The 11,793-nt window shown below is 31.8% G+C and overlaps 1 protein-coding gene across 33 annotated transcripts; it reads left to right on the top strand.

Annotated features, from left to right (window-relative positions):
• Window positions 1-1,634: 1,634 nt before the first annotated feature.
• LOC8268777 (armadillo repeat-containing protein 7) lies at window positions 1,635-10,860 on the top strand. 33 transcript variants are annotated; one of them, XM_048375956.1, is made up of 11 exons: window positions 1,658-1,783; window positions 1,899-1,945; window positions 2,529-2,858; window positions 4,007-4,128; window positions 4,477-4,653; window positions 4,812-4,848; window positions 6,008-6,052; window positions 7,578-7,651; window positions 7,771-7,864; window positions 7,993-8,075; window positions 9,089-9,437. In XM_048375956.1, exons 5-11 carry the CDS (start codon window positions 4,582-4,584, stop codon window positions 9,263-9,265), a joined length of 582 nt encoding a protein of 193 aa, XP_048231913.1. In that variant the 5' UTR covers window positions 1,658-1,783; window positions 1,899-1,945; window positions 2,529-2,858; window positions 4,007-4,128; window positions 4,477-4,581; the 3' UTR covers window positions 9,266-9,437. The 33 variants fall into 33 exon arrangements, 28 of the variants coding, with proteins under 28 accessions (XP_048231889.1, XP_048231911.1, XP_048231919.1 ...); XM_048375949.1 differs by having other exon boundaries at window positions 2,512-2,858; XM_048375955.1 differs by having other exon boundaries at window positions 1,899-1,953.
• Window positions 10,861-11,793: the final 933 nt, after the last annotated feature.

Here is an 11,793-nt window from a genome sequence, read left to right as displayed (position 1 = left end):
CAAAGGCCAAATTATGAGTTTTACCTATATATATATATATATATATATATATGGATTAATGGTAGAATGATTTTTTATTATAAAAGGTCTAAAGTTCAATATATATGGAGAACAAAATGATAAAAAAAAAATTCTTAATGAATTTAATAGAGTAAGGTATCCAAAGATACCTAATAAGATACCCGAAGAAATAAATGGGTAGCGGGTTCGGATTTGGGTACCCTGTGCCCGTATCTGGCTACATAATCGGATATCGGATAGAGGGTATCTACCCGGTCGAACATAAATCCGATACGAGTAGTAAATTTAAATTCCAAACCCGTTTATCACTATCTAAATATATCATAATAGGATTCAGTCAGGTCAGTTATTCGGAAATACCCATCCGACTGCTATTCCTATTAGAATCAGTGTTTAATTAGGAATGTAACTTATAAATCGATAAATTAATAGAAAAAATTATGAAATTACACATAAGCTTAAACTTGACGTGTCAAAAATAAGTACACATATCAAAACAAAAATCTTATGTGTCAAAAATCAAGTATACATTTAGATTAGAGTTATTATCTAATTATAAAATTAATTTATCAGTTAATATAATATTAAAATATAATTAATAATTAGTATTATTACCTGATTGGAAAATTATTTATTAGTTAAATATAATATTAGAATATAATTAATGTGCTATTTTTTAGTGTTAGAATTAGCGTTTAATTAGAAATGTAACTTATGAATCAATAAATTAATAGAAAAAACTATATAATTACACATAAGTTTAAATCTCCTGTGTCAAAATTAAAAACACATATTAAAGTAAAAAACTTATGTGTCAAAAAGCAAGCATACATATTAAAAAAGATTTTAAATTTTATAAATTAATATTATATATATATATATATATATATAAAATTATAAATACTTTATCATATTATATAAATAAAATTAATGAGACAAAATAATACTATAATAAATTAAAATATAGTATAATATATATTTTTAAAATTATACATAAATTATTATATAGAAAGATATTTTTTTAAAGCGTGATTTGAAAAATGTATAATTTACTATAATAGACAGTTTATTTTTATTCATAAATACATTAAATTAAAGTTATAATTTTTTATTAATACATAAAATATTATTGTAGAAAAATTTTACTGTAATCAATCGCAATTGTTTTCTTTTCTTTCTTAGATCGAGAAAAGGGAGAGAGGATGGTTAGAGCTATCTTCGTAAGTAGTAATAAAATCAATATACCCAATCAATAAAAAGAAAGTTTCCTTTATTTTAATATTTTTTAATTTCTCAAAACACTAATTCTATCGATTCAGTACTTTGTCACGACCCACTGGGCCCAAGATTCAGAATGGGTGAGGCCACCAAACCCGTAGTAAGTTCTTTACCAACCCGCAAATCCAAATATACAATTAACCAAATATAAAATAGTCATAATTGTCTTGCATAATACATCATCAAACTACCAACAAGAGTCAGAATAGTTATACAAATTTTAAAATTTCCTACTGCGGATACTCTAGAGTAAAAATGACAAGTATACAAGTACAAAATAATTACAAAAGTCCGAAAAAGAAGAAGTCGGACTGTCGAATATGCGAAGGCGAAAGTCTTTAACTGTCACCTGAAAAAAATTACAACTCTCCCTATCTCTCTTGCTCTATTCTCATTTCTCATTCTTAATTTCTCTTTAAGTTCTAATCTCTCTCTCTCTCTCTCTCTCACACCTGCTAATCGATCACGCTTCTCTCTCTTAAGGGTAAGTTTCCCTCTGTCAATTCGTCGTTATTTTTGTTTTTTTTTTTTTTTATGAAAGTATCGCATTTCTTTGGGGCAATTAAATTAGGGATTTTGAATTCTCGTAGAACTTACAGGGTTATGGCATCTGATGGATCTTTAAGCGATTGAACATTTCTAGTTGGTAATTGTGTAAGGGATCATTGTTCATTGTCATTTCTGCGTTAAATGAATGTGTTACTGTCAAGTCGTTTAAGATTTGAAATGATAGTTTTGGGTTATTCTTTGGCTTAACAGGAAATGCTACTAACTTGAAATTCATTTTCCACTCTCTTTTACTTGTTGTTTCATTATTAGCATTCTCCTTTACGATTTTGCTTAATGAATTTGACTTTATGTATCTGGTAGTAGCCTTTTATAAACTTCAATGCTCAACGATTCATTTGATGGCAACAATATTTTTATTTTCAAGTCTTGATGGTTTAAAAATAAAATTGGACAAAATTTATATTTTGAGGTTATATTTGCAAATTATATTTTAATTATTTGAATATTATAAGAATGTTTTAATATATAAATTATTTATTGGACAAAATTTTGTAATTTTAAGGATTCGGAGCTGAGTTGTGTTGCTCATTTTCTATTTCTTAAGTAGCTATTTACGAGCACACAACATCATTATAAATACAAAATTAAACTGTACTTTTATCAAAAAGCTGCCCTGGTGTATAATTTTTGTTCTTACTGTAGGTATCTTGCTTAACCAGGAAAAATATATTGGGAATAGGCATGCTTGCAAGAATTTCCTTGTTCTTACTGTGCCATTACGAAACTCAAGAAGCTCCCTTAATCATAATCGACTCTGTGTTTTCTCTTTTCTCTCCTTTGATTAAATCATACACTCTTCTCTTCTTTGTCTCTGTATCACCACCATCTTCGAATTCCTGTCTTCCAGTTGAAACCCTAGGAAGGGCTTTTAAGCAATCTTCTGTTTTCTTTTTCCTGTTTTCTCTGCCATAACGCCGTCAGTATACGGTGCTCGATTGACAACATTCGAAGATTCTGAGAAGGAGAGCGAGTATGGTTTTGTTCGTAAGGTGCTCCTCTTTCCTTTCCTTTCCTTTAATTTCAACTACTTAGATCGATTGTATTTTTGATGTGTTTCGTTTTTGCTATTCTTTCAACTCCAGTTGGATCTTATTTTTGATGACATTGATTTTCTCTAAACACTATTTTCATGCTTTAATTTGAGCAAATGGATCTGCACATCGATTTTTAATTGGATTGGCTATTGCTGCTGCCGTTCACTCTATTAAAAATTACTCACTCTAGGGCCCTTTTTGATGGTGAGTAAACACAATAGAGTGAGCAGTGATTAAGCACAATAGAGTGAGTGGTATTGAACATTTTTATTATAGATTTTTTTTTTCTTGCTAAACTAGAAAAATATACTGCAGAACAGACATACATGGAAGGATTTCCTTCCTTTGAAAACCTTTGTTAAACCAGAAAAATAGGCTAAACTTTTTATTTCATTGGGTTATATATAGACATTGTTTTAGTGATTCTAAAGTGGTTAGGAAGGGTGGTAAGATAGATAATGGACATTTATTCTGTTGCTCTCAGAATTGGATCAGAAGGATTGCAGAATTTATTGAAGGCACGCAATAGGTGCTAGTTTGGTTATTAAATAGGTTTGAGAATGCTTTCTTTCAAGCCATTCAGTCCTAGGAAAATGAAAAAGCAGTTCCATTCCCTAAGAGCATTCTAGTGCCTTGCTTAATGATAGCCTGATAGCAGCTTTTAGACGGTATACTTTTGAACTGAAATTTTTCCTCTAAACTTGTTTGCATTGTTGATCAAATTGTCTATGTAAATTTCAAATGGCTTGTAGTATAAGTGTTTAATTTATTTTGCAATAGAAAGTTATCTGTCATTAACATTTTTGTATAGAATAAAATGTGGAATTGTAGATGTGAAGTTGCAAGCATTAGGATACAAGGGGTGCCCAGGACTTAGGCTTAAGGTGCAAGCTTGCACTTGAGAGATGTGAGGTGGATATTTACTTAATTAATCCATAAAAAAGTTATATTATGTTTTCATTGTGTAAGTAATAACAATAGAGTTGAATCATTTTCAAGCATTATTACTATGAAGGAGATAAACTGTTATGCTAGTTCAATTCATTTTTCATGAGGAAAAAAGTGCATAAATAATAGTACAACCAACTGTAATTTGAGTGTAGTTCAGAACAAACATCTGAGATTGCAATAGTGAAGTCCAAGATGTGAAAGTTGCAAGCATTAGCACACAAGGGATATCCAGGGCTTAGGCATAAGGTGCAAGCTTGTGCTTGAAGGATCTGAGGTATATATTTACGTAATTCATCCATACAACATGTTTATTATGTTTTCATAACAAATGAGTTTAAGGACATTAAGTAATTACTGCAAAATGTTAATCATTAAAGCTGCAAAGAAGATAAACTGTCAATGCTGGTTATTTTTATTTCACTAGTAAAAGAAGTGCATGGATAATATACAACCATCTATAAGCTGAGTCTGGTGTGAAACATACATGTATTGCAATGGGTTCTACTCTTGATCTGCACTTCTAGAAACTATTATTTATCATCATCATGATCATTGTCTTCTGGTTCTTTCTCCCCCTGTTAGAGTTGAAGAATTTGATGTTCTTTCTTTTCCTGTAATGCAGAAGAAGAAAGAATTGGAAAATATCTGAGGTTCATATAGTTGAGTTTTGCAATGTTAAGCATTTCAGGGTTCGTATTTCCCAAATAATTTTCTGCCGCAAGAAGAGATGTTTACAAACAATCAGAGACAAGAAGAAAGAATTGGAAAATATGGAACCCCAAGGCTCCAATACCTTCAGGTTTTCTATTTTCTTTTTCAATTTCTCCTTCTCATTATAACTATTATTACTATTTTTTTTCTTTGCAAAGCAGAAGATTTGGAGCATTTATTAGTATTACTGACTTCTTGATATATATATATGCTCCATTAATTACTCTTTTTTCTTATTTATTACAGGAATTGGTGAGCCAATTTCAGAATGCAAGTGATGAAGGTATGTTCACTTTATAGTTTATTTTGATAATTTTCTTTGTCTATCTGTTTTCCTAAATTTATAATTTTGAGCACACAGACAATCAAAATTCAACTATATGAATCATCATATGATGGAATGATATTGTTAGCTATGTAAAACTGTTACAATCTTTGAATGGCATTCTAAATATTTGTATAATATATTGCTTCATAAAAAGTTTTTGACAAATTGTGACTTTCGGAAATATGTTTGTAATTGTAAGATTTTCACTTCAGTATGATTATGTTGCTATCCATTACCAACTGTAAGCATGCTCATAAGTGGCGCATGAGATGTTAGTTCTGTTAGTCTGCATTTAGTGTATAATCTAATGAGGTAGAGATTGTCTACATGTTCTGTTCTTTCCCTAAATTAGCATATTTCTGTTTATTCTTGATCTTTTTTGTATCACATTACAGCTGTATGGTCTCCAGTAATTTATCAGTTACAGAGTTTAAAATTTAAGAAGAGCTTAGAGTGCCATGAAACCGACTAGTGTGGGAAAAAAAGAAGAAGAGAAATTGGTGTTTTTAGAGTGCTCTGAACTGTTAGTCAGTAACTATGGTCACTGTAGCATCCTTTGGAAGAAACAAAGAGAAGTGTAGGAAGAAGAGAAAGTGAGAGAAACGAGGCTGTCTAGAGATATAAAAAGAATGGTATTGTTAGAGTGCTGGAACAGAGTGTACGGTCACTGTAGCATCATCCTTCAGAAGAAAGAAAGCATAAAGAGAGAGAGAGAGAGAATCAATCACCCAAGAAGTAAGAACATAACTAGGTTACATATGTTTTATAAGGACAGCTATTGCTTAGAAGGTTTTATACCTCTTAACATAGTCCTTAGTGCTACCCATGATATATTTGACTTAGTTAATGGAATACTTTTAATATGGCTGTCTGATGTACATATTCATAAGCAATTCTATTGGCCAAGTTTTGTTGGTAAGTGAAAACTATCTTGCTTAGAAGGTTTTATACCTCTTAACATAGTCCTTAGTACTACCCATGATATATTTGACTTAGTTAATGGAATACTTTTAATATGGCTGTCTGATGTACATATTCATGAAGAGTCATTTGTTCATTTTTAGCCTCTTCTCTATATTTTTTCTATTTATTTTATGCTTTTTATTTTTGGCAGAATATCTTTTATTTATAATTCCAGGTGGACTCACTCAACACACTGGTACTCAATTTTGAGTCTTTGGTTACTTCCATTGGTGCCAGTGATATTAATATTTCGTTCATCTACTAAGGAGAGATTTCAACCAGTAATAATGCCTAACATCCTTATTCCCTAGATACAATCATTTGATGGCAACACTCAGTATCATTTTTCTTTAATCTAATAGTGGAAACTAGGAAATTAGTTTCATTTATTTGAAACTCTTGGTAGATCATGGGAACCTTCCTTGCCCTCTCTCTGCCTCTGATTAAAAGAATCATCAGCCCATCTCTATCAAGATCCGGTTAGTCGTTTAAATTCTATTTCCCTGCTCCAGCCTGTGTGCCATTTGCTGCATCCAGCTTGATTAATATAGAGCTTTTTCAGCAGTCTTCACATTAAACTTTTCCTTACTCCTGGTCGGGCCATTAATATATCTATAGGGAATCTTATAGCTAGGTTCTGTCCTCTCTCTTTTCTTTTTACTCCTTGTCTTTTTCTTTTTTCTTTTTTATTTGATAGTGTCACTGGAAGTTCAAACATTAAGAGGCGTGTGCTGTATCTTAATCTGCTATTAGTACTGAAGTGAAAGTGCAGCCTCTCTTAACATTGATATCTTGTCATGATCATGTTTGTGCTTAGGGTTCAGTCCTGCCTTCCATCATTTTTCTTCTTGTAGTTTTTTCAATTGAATGTCATTCTCATTATGCTTGAGATTGTGCAATCCCTTGTCCATTTGACCAGCTTCAAGTCACATGATGCATTTCCAGACTGCAAAGCCAGCCACTGCTAAGCTGTACATTGATATTAGCTTGCAAAATATCTGTATAGACTGAATTCTGTACATGGTTCTTTATTACACCTCTTTGTCTTTGAATGAATTTATTATCTTCTTTTCTGTGAATTGTAGTTTATTAAAGTTAGCAGTAGTCCTTTTATCGTGATCAATCCTTCTCGATATAGGTGCTTTTACTTATATACCTTTGCAACATACAGCTGAAATAAAGGAAAAGAGAAACTTGGATAGTAGAAGATAACATTGTCCTCTTGCAGTATCTTGATGGTATTTGTTGCTGATTTCTGAGAAGTGTCGGAGATATAATAACTCCACAACTAAGACATGTCATTTATGTTGACTCAAATACATTATCTTTTGGATTCTGTCAGAGTTTCTAAGATGATACTCGTTTTACAATTATGTCATCTCTTACTGAAAAATTGTGGCTTTTATTGTGAAGTGTCTTCAATAGGTTTGGCCTAAGTTTGAGCTTAAATTCAGAGACATCTGAAAATGTCAGCCTTGTGTGTGCGCCCACATATATGTGTGAGACAGGGAGAGAGATAATTGGTTATATGAGCTTTTCCAGTAATGTGTCATGTTTGCGATATTTTTATTGAGTGATGCTGAAAGCCATAGTTTATTACTAATATTTTGTAAACGTTGTTTGACAGTATCTCTAATCACATGCTCATTCTATTAACAACTAATTCATCCATACTTGAGATCCCCATGTAATTATATGAAGAATTTTTTTTGTGGTTGCAGAAACGAAAGAGCGAATCGTTGCTAATTTGGCAAACTTTGCTTATGATCCTTACAATTATGTATTCTTACGCCAGGTTTGGGGCTTTTGCTTTGCTGTTTGAAACCCGGAATCGTATGACAGTGAATGTGAACTAAGATTCCTTTCACATATTCTATCCCACATAAACATCTTTTCTATGCAATTCTTGATCAGCTCAATGTTTTGGAACTCTTCCTAGATTGCATAACCGAACCAAATGAGAAGCTTGTGGAATTTGGGATTGGAGGTGTATGTAATTCTTGTGCTGGTAAGTCCAGCAGTGCAAGTATTTTTTCATAACCTGAAAGTTACGTTAATTTCACTTTGTTCCTCCTTAAGCCATCAGAATTATTCGCTTATGTTAGCACTCACTACCTGTCCTTTATCACATTGCAGATCCAGCAAATGCTGCGATTATCACGCAGAGTGGTGGAATACCCCTTATTATCCAATGTTTGTCAAGCCCAGTTCAAAACACAGTATGTGAGAACTTGTGATTTATTGGTTTTCATTTGGTTGTAGCACTATTTTCATATCTAGGAGGCTTATCATGGGATTAAATTGTAAAAAGGCACATTGAATTGCTGGCAAAATCTATGCAATTTTTTTTCCTTTGTAATTGTCTGCTCTTTTGCAAGTATTTTAAAGGGTAGTATTACAATAATGACTCCTGAAATTCTGTTATTTTTTAGCCTGATTCAAAATATAAAAGGAATCTTAGTATTTCAAATCTGAGAATTGGATATTGAAACTCAGATTCTTAAACAGTAATATTCAATAAACTTGAAAACCTTGAAGGAACTAAAGGCGTACAATGAGTGAGAAGACTTGTAATTTCAAGAATTAAAAGATTTTTAGAAATGAGCAACCCTGATAGGAAGTGATTGATCCCCTGTTTTCTGAGTCCACTCTTTAACAAATCATAATTGCTTCGAACTTGTGACCTGTTATGAAAACTGGGAAGAAGGTGGCTTTGGTTGTACTCATGATATCTTTGATTCATATTCTTCTTTGGTTGTACTTGTGATATTTTTAATTTGTATTCTTATTGGCAAATTGCTCGTATAATATTTTCTTGGAGTGCTTTTCTGATTTTTCAATAACTAAAATTCAAAACATCTAGTTTTGGCTTGTTATGCCTAAAGTTCTAAATTCTTAAGATAGTGGGTGGTGCGATTATCCTGTAGAATGCTAACTCTGGATATTCTACTGAGTTTTAACTGTCCATTGTTTGGGGCAGTAAAATGTACATGACTGTTGATGAATATGATAACAAATGTCCACTTTTAGTCTTCTCTCTCTCTTTCCTTGTCCTGCAATACCATTTTTAAGGTGTTACTGGCCGAGTTACACAAGTCTTCTACTTTTGTTCACAAAGCGCCTTGCTATTTCAAATTTGTTGACCTTTCAAGAACTATGGGTCTGGAATAATTCCTCCAATGTTGCATTGTTTCAATGCCTATGCTAATATAATATCCAATCATGGTTGCAGGTCAACTATGCTATTGGAGCTCTTTATTATCTTTGCAACTCATCTAACAAGGAAGAGATTCTGAGGCCGGAAGTTATAGATGTCATCCAGAGATATGCTGCAGCAGAAGCAGTAAATGTAAGCTTCAGTAATCTGGCTAATGCATTCTTAGATAAACATGTCTCCGGCAATAATTGAGACAAGGATTACTTGACATTTTTTTAAGGAATAATATCTTAAATTTCTAGTTTCTTATCCCAAAAAAACGGTATATAGTTCAACAAGTCATTAGCTTCATGGTTCTTCAAGCCAATATCTGTAAGTTCTTTGTTTGACATAGTCCTAATCCACATTATTTTATTTTTTTTGATGTCTTAGTATTCCAGCTGATGCAAATTATTCTTGAACATTTGATTCACTTGTTTTGCGGAGCTTTCTTTGTGATATCACAACCAAACATGAAGCAAATACTAGTAGTAACAAAAGAAATTGCTGGAATGAAACGCAATAGATCCTTAGAATTAATTACAAAGGACTGCTGGACAACTATTCTGATGTTCAGTTTTTGTTTGGTTTTTGGTTTTGAAGGTTCCTTTTTCCTTAAAGAAAACACAAACAAACTGTGTTGTTTTTCTTTATTAATTATGTCATGAAACTGTGGGAACTGTTGTGATTCACTGATTTAGTGGCGGTGGTGATAGCAGCGTCAATGATTGTGTCGGTGGTCGTGGGGCAATAACTCCAGAATAATCTGAGTGATCCTCCCTGCTACGCACTCACTGTCTCCTGTTACTACAAATTTACTCTTATGGTTCCATGCTCTTAAATGCAATAAGGTCTTATTCTTCTCACATCATTTCAAGACACTCCATGATCCTCCATGCTCATTTCTTCATTTCTTTTTTCCTGAATATTACATGCTCCTCTCTAGTGCTACTGCAGCTTATCTAACTCTTCTCCAATTATAGTCTCAACCAATGCTTCTGCTGAATTCGTTATGATCAAATTAATGCTTTTGCTGCCAAATCCGCTACGTTTGCCATGTGTGTCACCTCCAAATCATAATCCTTTTCTAGCTTCTTTGCATTGCCTGATATACGAACTCTAGTATAGATAATGTTAGGATTAGCTAGTGCTTGATAAAGCTGGAAGGTAGGGCAGCATTTTCGGATGCAGTATTGGAAAGTCAACCGCCATTCTATATCGAAGCTGACAATGTTTTGGTAATGATGGCATGGAGCTTCAAGATGTTCTTGGATCCATCTGTCAGCTACTGCTCTTGAGCAAGTAACGGTGGTGCGAACTAGCCGGATGTGGATGGTGTGATCTTGTATGTTTTCTGGGTTTTACCCCGACCGTGAAGTTCTTCAATGGTTACTCCCATTTTTCATTATGGAATGAGAAATAGAGGAAATGGCTGAGGTTTTGTAAAAAATAAGTAATTGTCCATGAAAAAGAAAAGAGAATCAGGGGATTTCAGTAATGGTAGAAAAGATGTCACTAAGGACAATAAGACATGAAAATTGCAATAATAGACCTAAGGAAAGCAGATTCTGTTGGTGGAAAGTTGCAACAACAATAAAATCTTTAATTATTTAAGGAAAATTATTGAATTTCTCAATATTTTATTGTAACGAATGAAAGGGGGAATGAAGTCGAGTTAATACGATGAACTAAATGAATTCTGCATATGAACTTTGTACTGCGCGCATCCTTTAGATGAGCTATAAAAAGTCACATAATATAGGAGGGTATAGGAGGGAATGAAGAAATAAAAAAATGAATATAAAATAAGATACAAAACTAAAAGAGGATCGATTCTATTTTTATTGAAAGTGATTTTAACCTTTCGAGTCTATATGAAGTATTATTATATATATTATTTGATAGATGAGACACATTATGAATAAATTAAATAAAAAAGAAAGGGATTTTTTTAGAAATATCCTAAAAAAGACTTAAAATATCTTTTTTACTGTGAAGTTGAAATTTTATTTGAAAAGTATGGTGGTATATGTTTAGTGTATGTTTGGTACATAATTATTATTTATTAACTTGGTATATATAGTATTTAAAATTATTTTTTAGTATTCATTTTAATATTTTAATATGTTTTTGTATATAATAATATAAATATGGTATAACTAGAATTCAAAATTATTCTTTAGTATCCATTTTAAGTATTTGAATATATACTTAGTACATATTAGATATATAAAAATTGATATTTAAAATTATCTTTTAATATATGTTATATTTTTTATATCTATTTAATATATTTTAATATCTATTTAGTACATTTTTAATATAAATATGGTGATATCTAAAATTATTTTTTAATATCCATATATATATTTCCTTAAATTTTCTTACTATGTTATTGTATAACTTTTATATATCACATAAATACATTTTACATACAACTTTTGCACTATTAAAATAATAGTAAAATTCTTGCTTAACATAAAGTTCAATAAGAAAAAAAGGGATCCTGGACATTCTTCAAGAAAAGAAAAAACCACCTATATGAGCATCTCACCCTCTCTCCTTGCAGTGGAAAAGCTTGAATCAGTTTGTGCAGATGGGTCACTCATTTCTTGACCAGTGTAAGCAGAGAAAAAGTTGAACAGGGTATTGTTGTGCAGAAGAGATTAGAGTTGCTTTGTCGATCAACGAGTCTGACAATTTATCTACAAAGCGAATCATTGATATGAAAATGGCATCCA

This window comes from Ricinus communis, chromosome 1, assembly GCF_019578655.1.
Source record: "Ricinus communis isolate WT05 ecotype wild-type chromosome 1, ASM1957865v1, whole genome shotgun sequence".
Lineage (NCBI taxonomy): Eukaryota > Viridiplantae > Streptophyta > Magnoliopsida > Malpighiales > Euphorbiaceae > Ricinus > Ricinus communis.
This window is presented reverse-complemented; position numbering and strand designations above follow the sequence as displayed.

Bases quoted from the DNA above. Each gene is read 5' to 3' on its own strand.
- LOC8268777 (XM_048375932.1), top strand. From the start codon at position 4,582: ATGTTTACAAACAATCAGAGACAAGAAGAAAGAATTGGAAAATATGGA. The intron at 4,654-4,811 runs GTTTTCTATTTT...TATTTATTACAG, and splicing joins CAAGGCTCCAATACCTTCAG to GAATTGGTGAGCCAATTTCA. The intron at 4,849-6,007 runs GTATGTTCACTT...TATTTTTGGCAG, and splicing joins TCAGAATGCAAGTGATGAAG to AATATCTTTTATTTATAATT.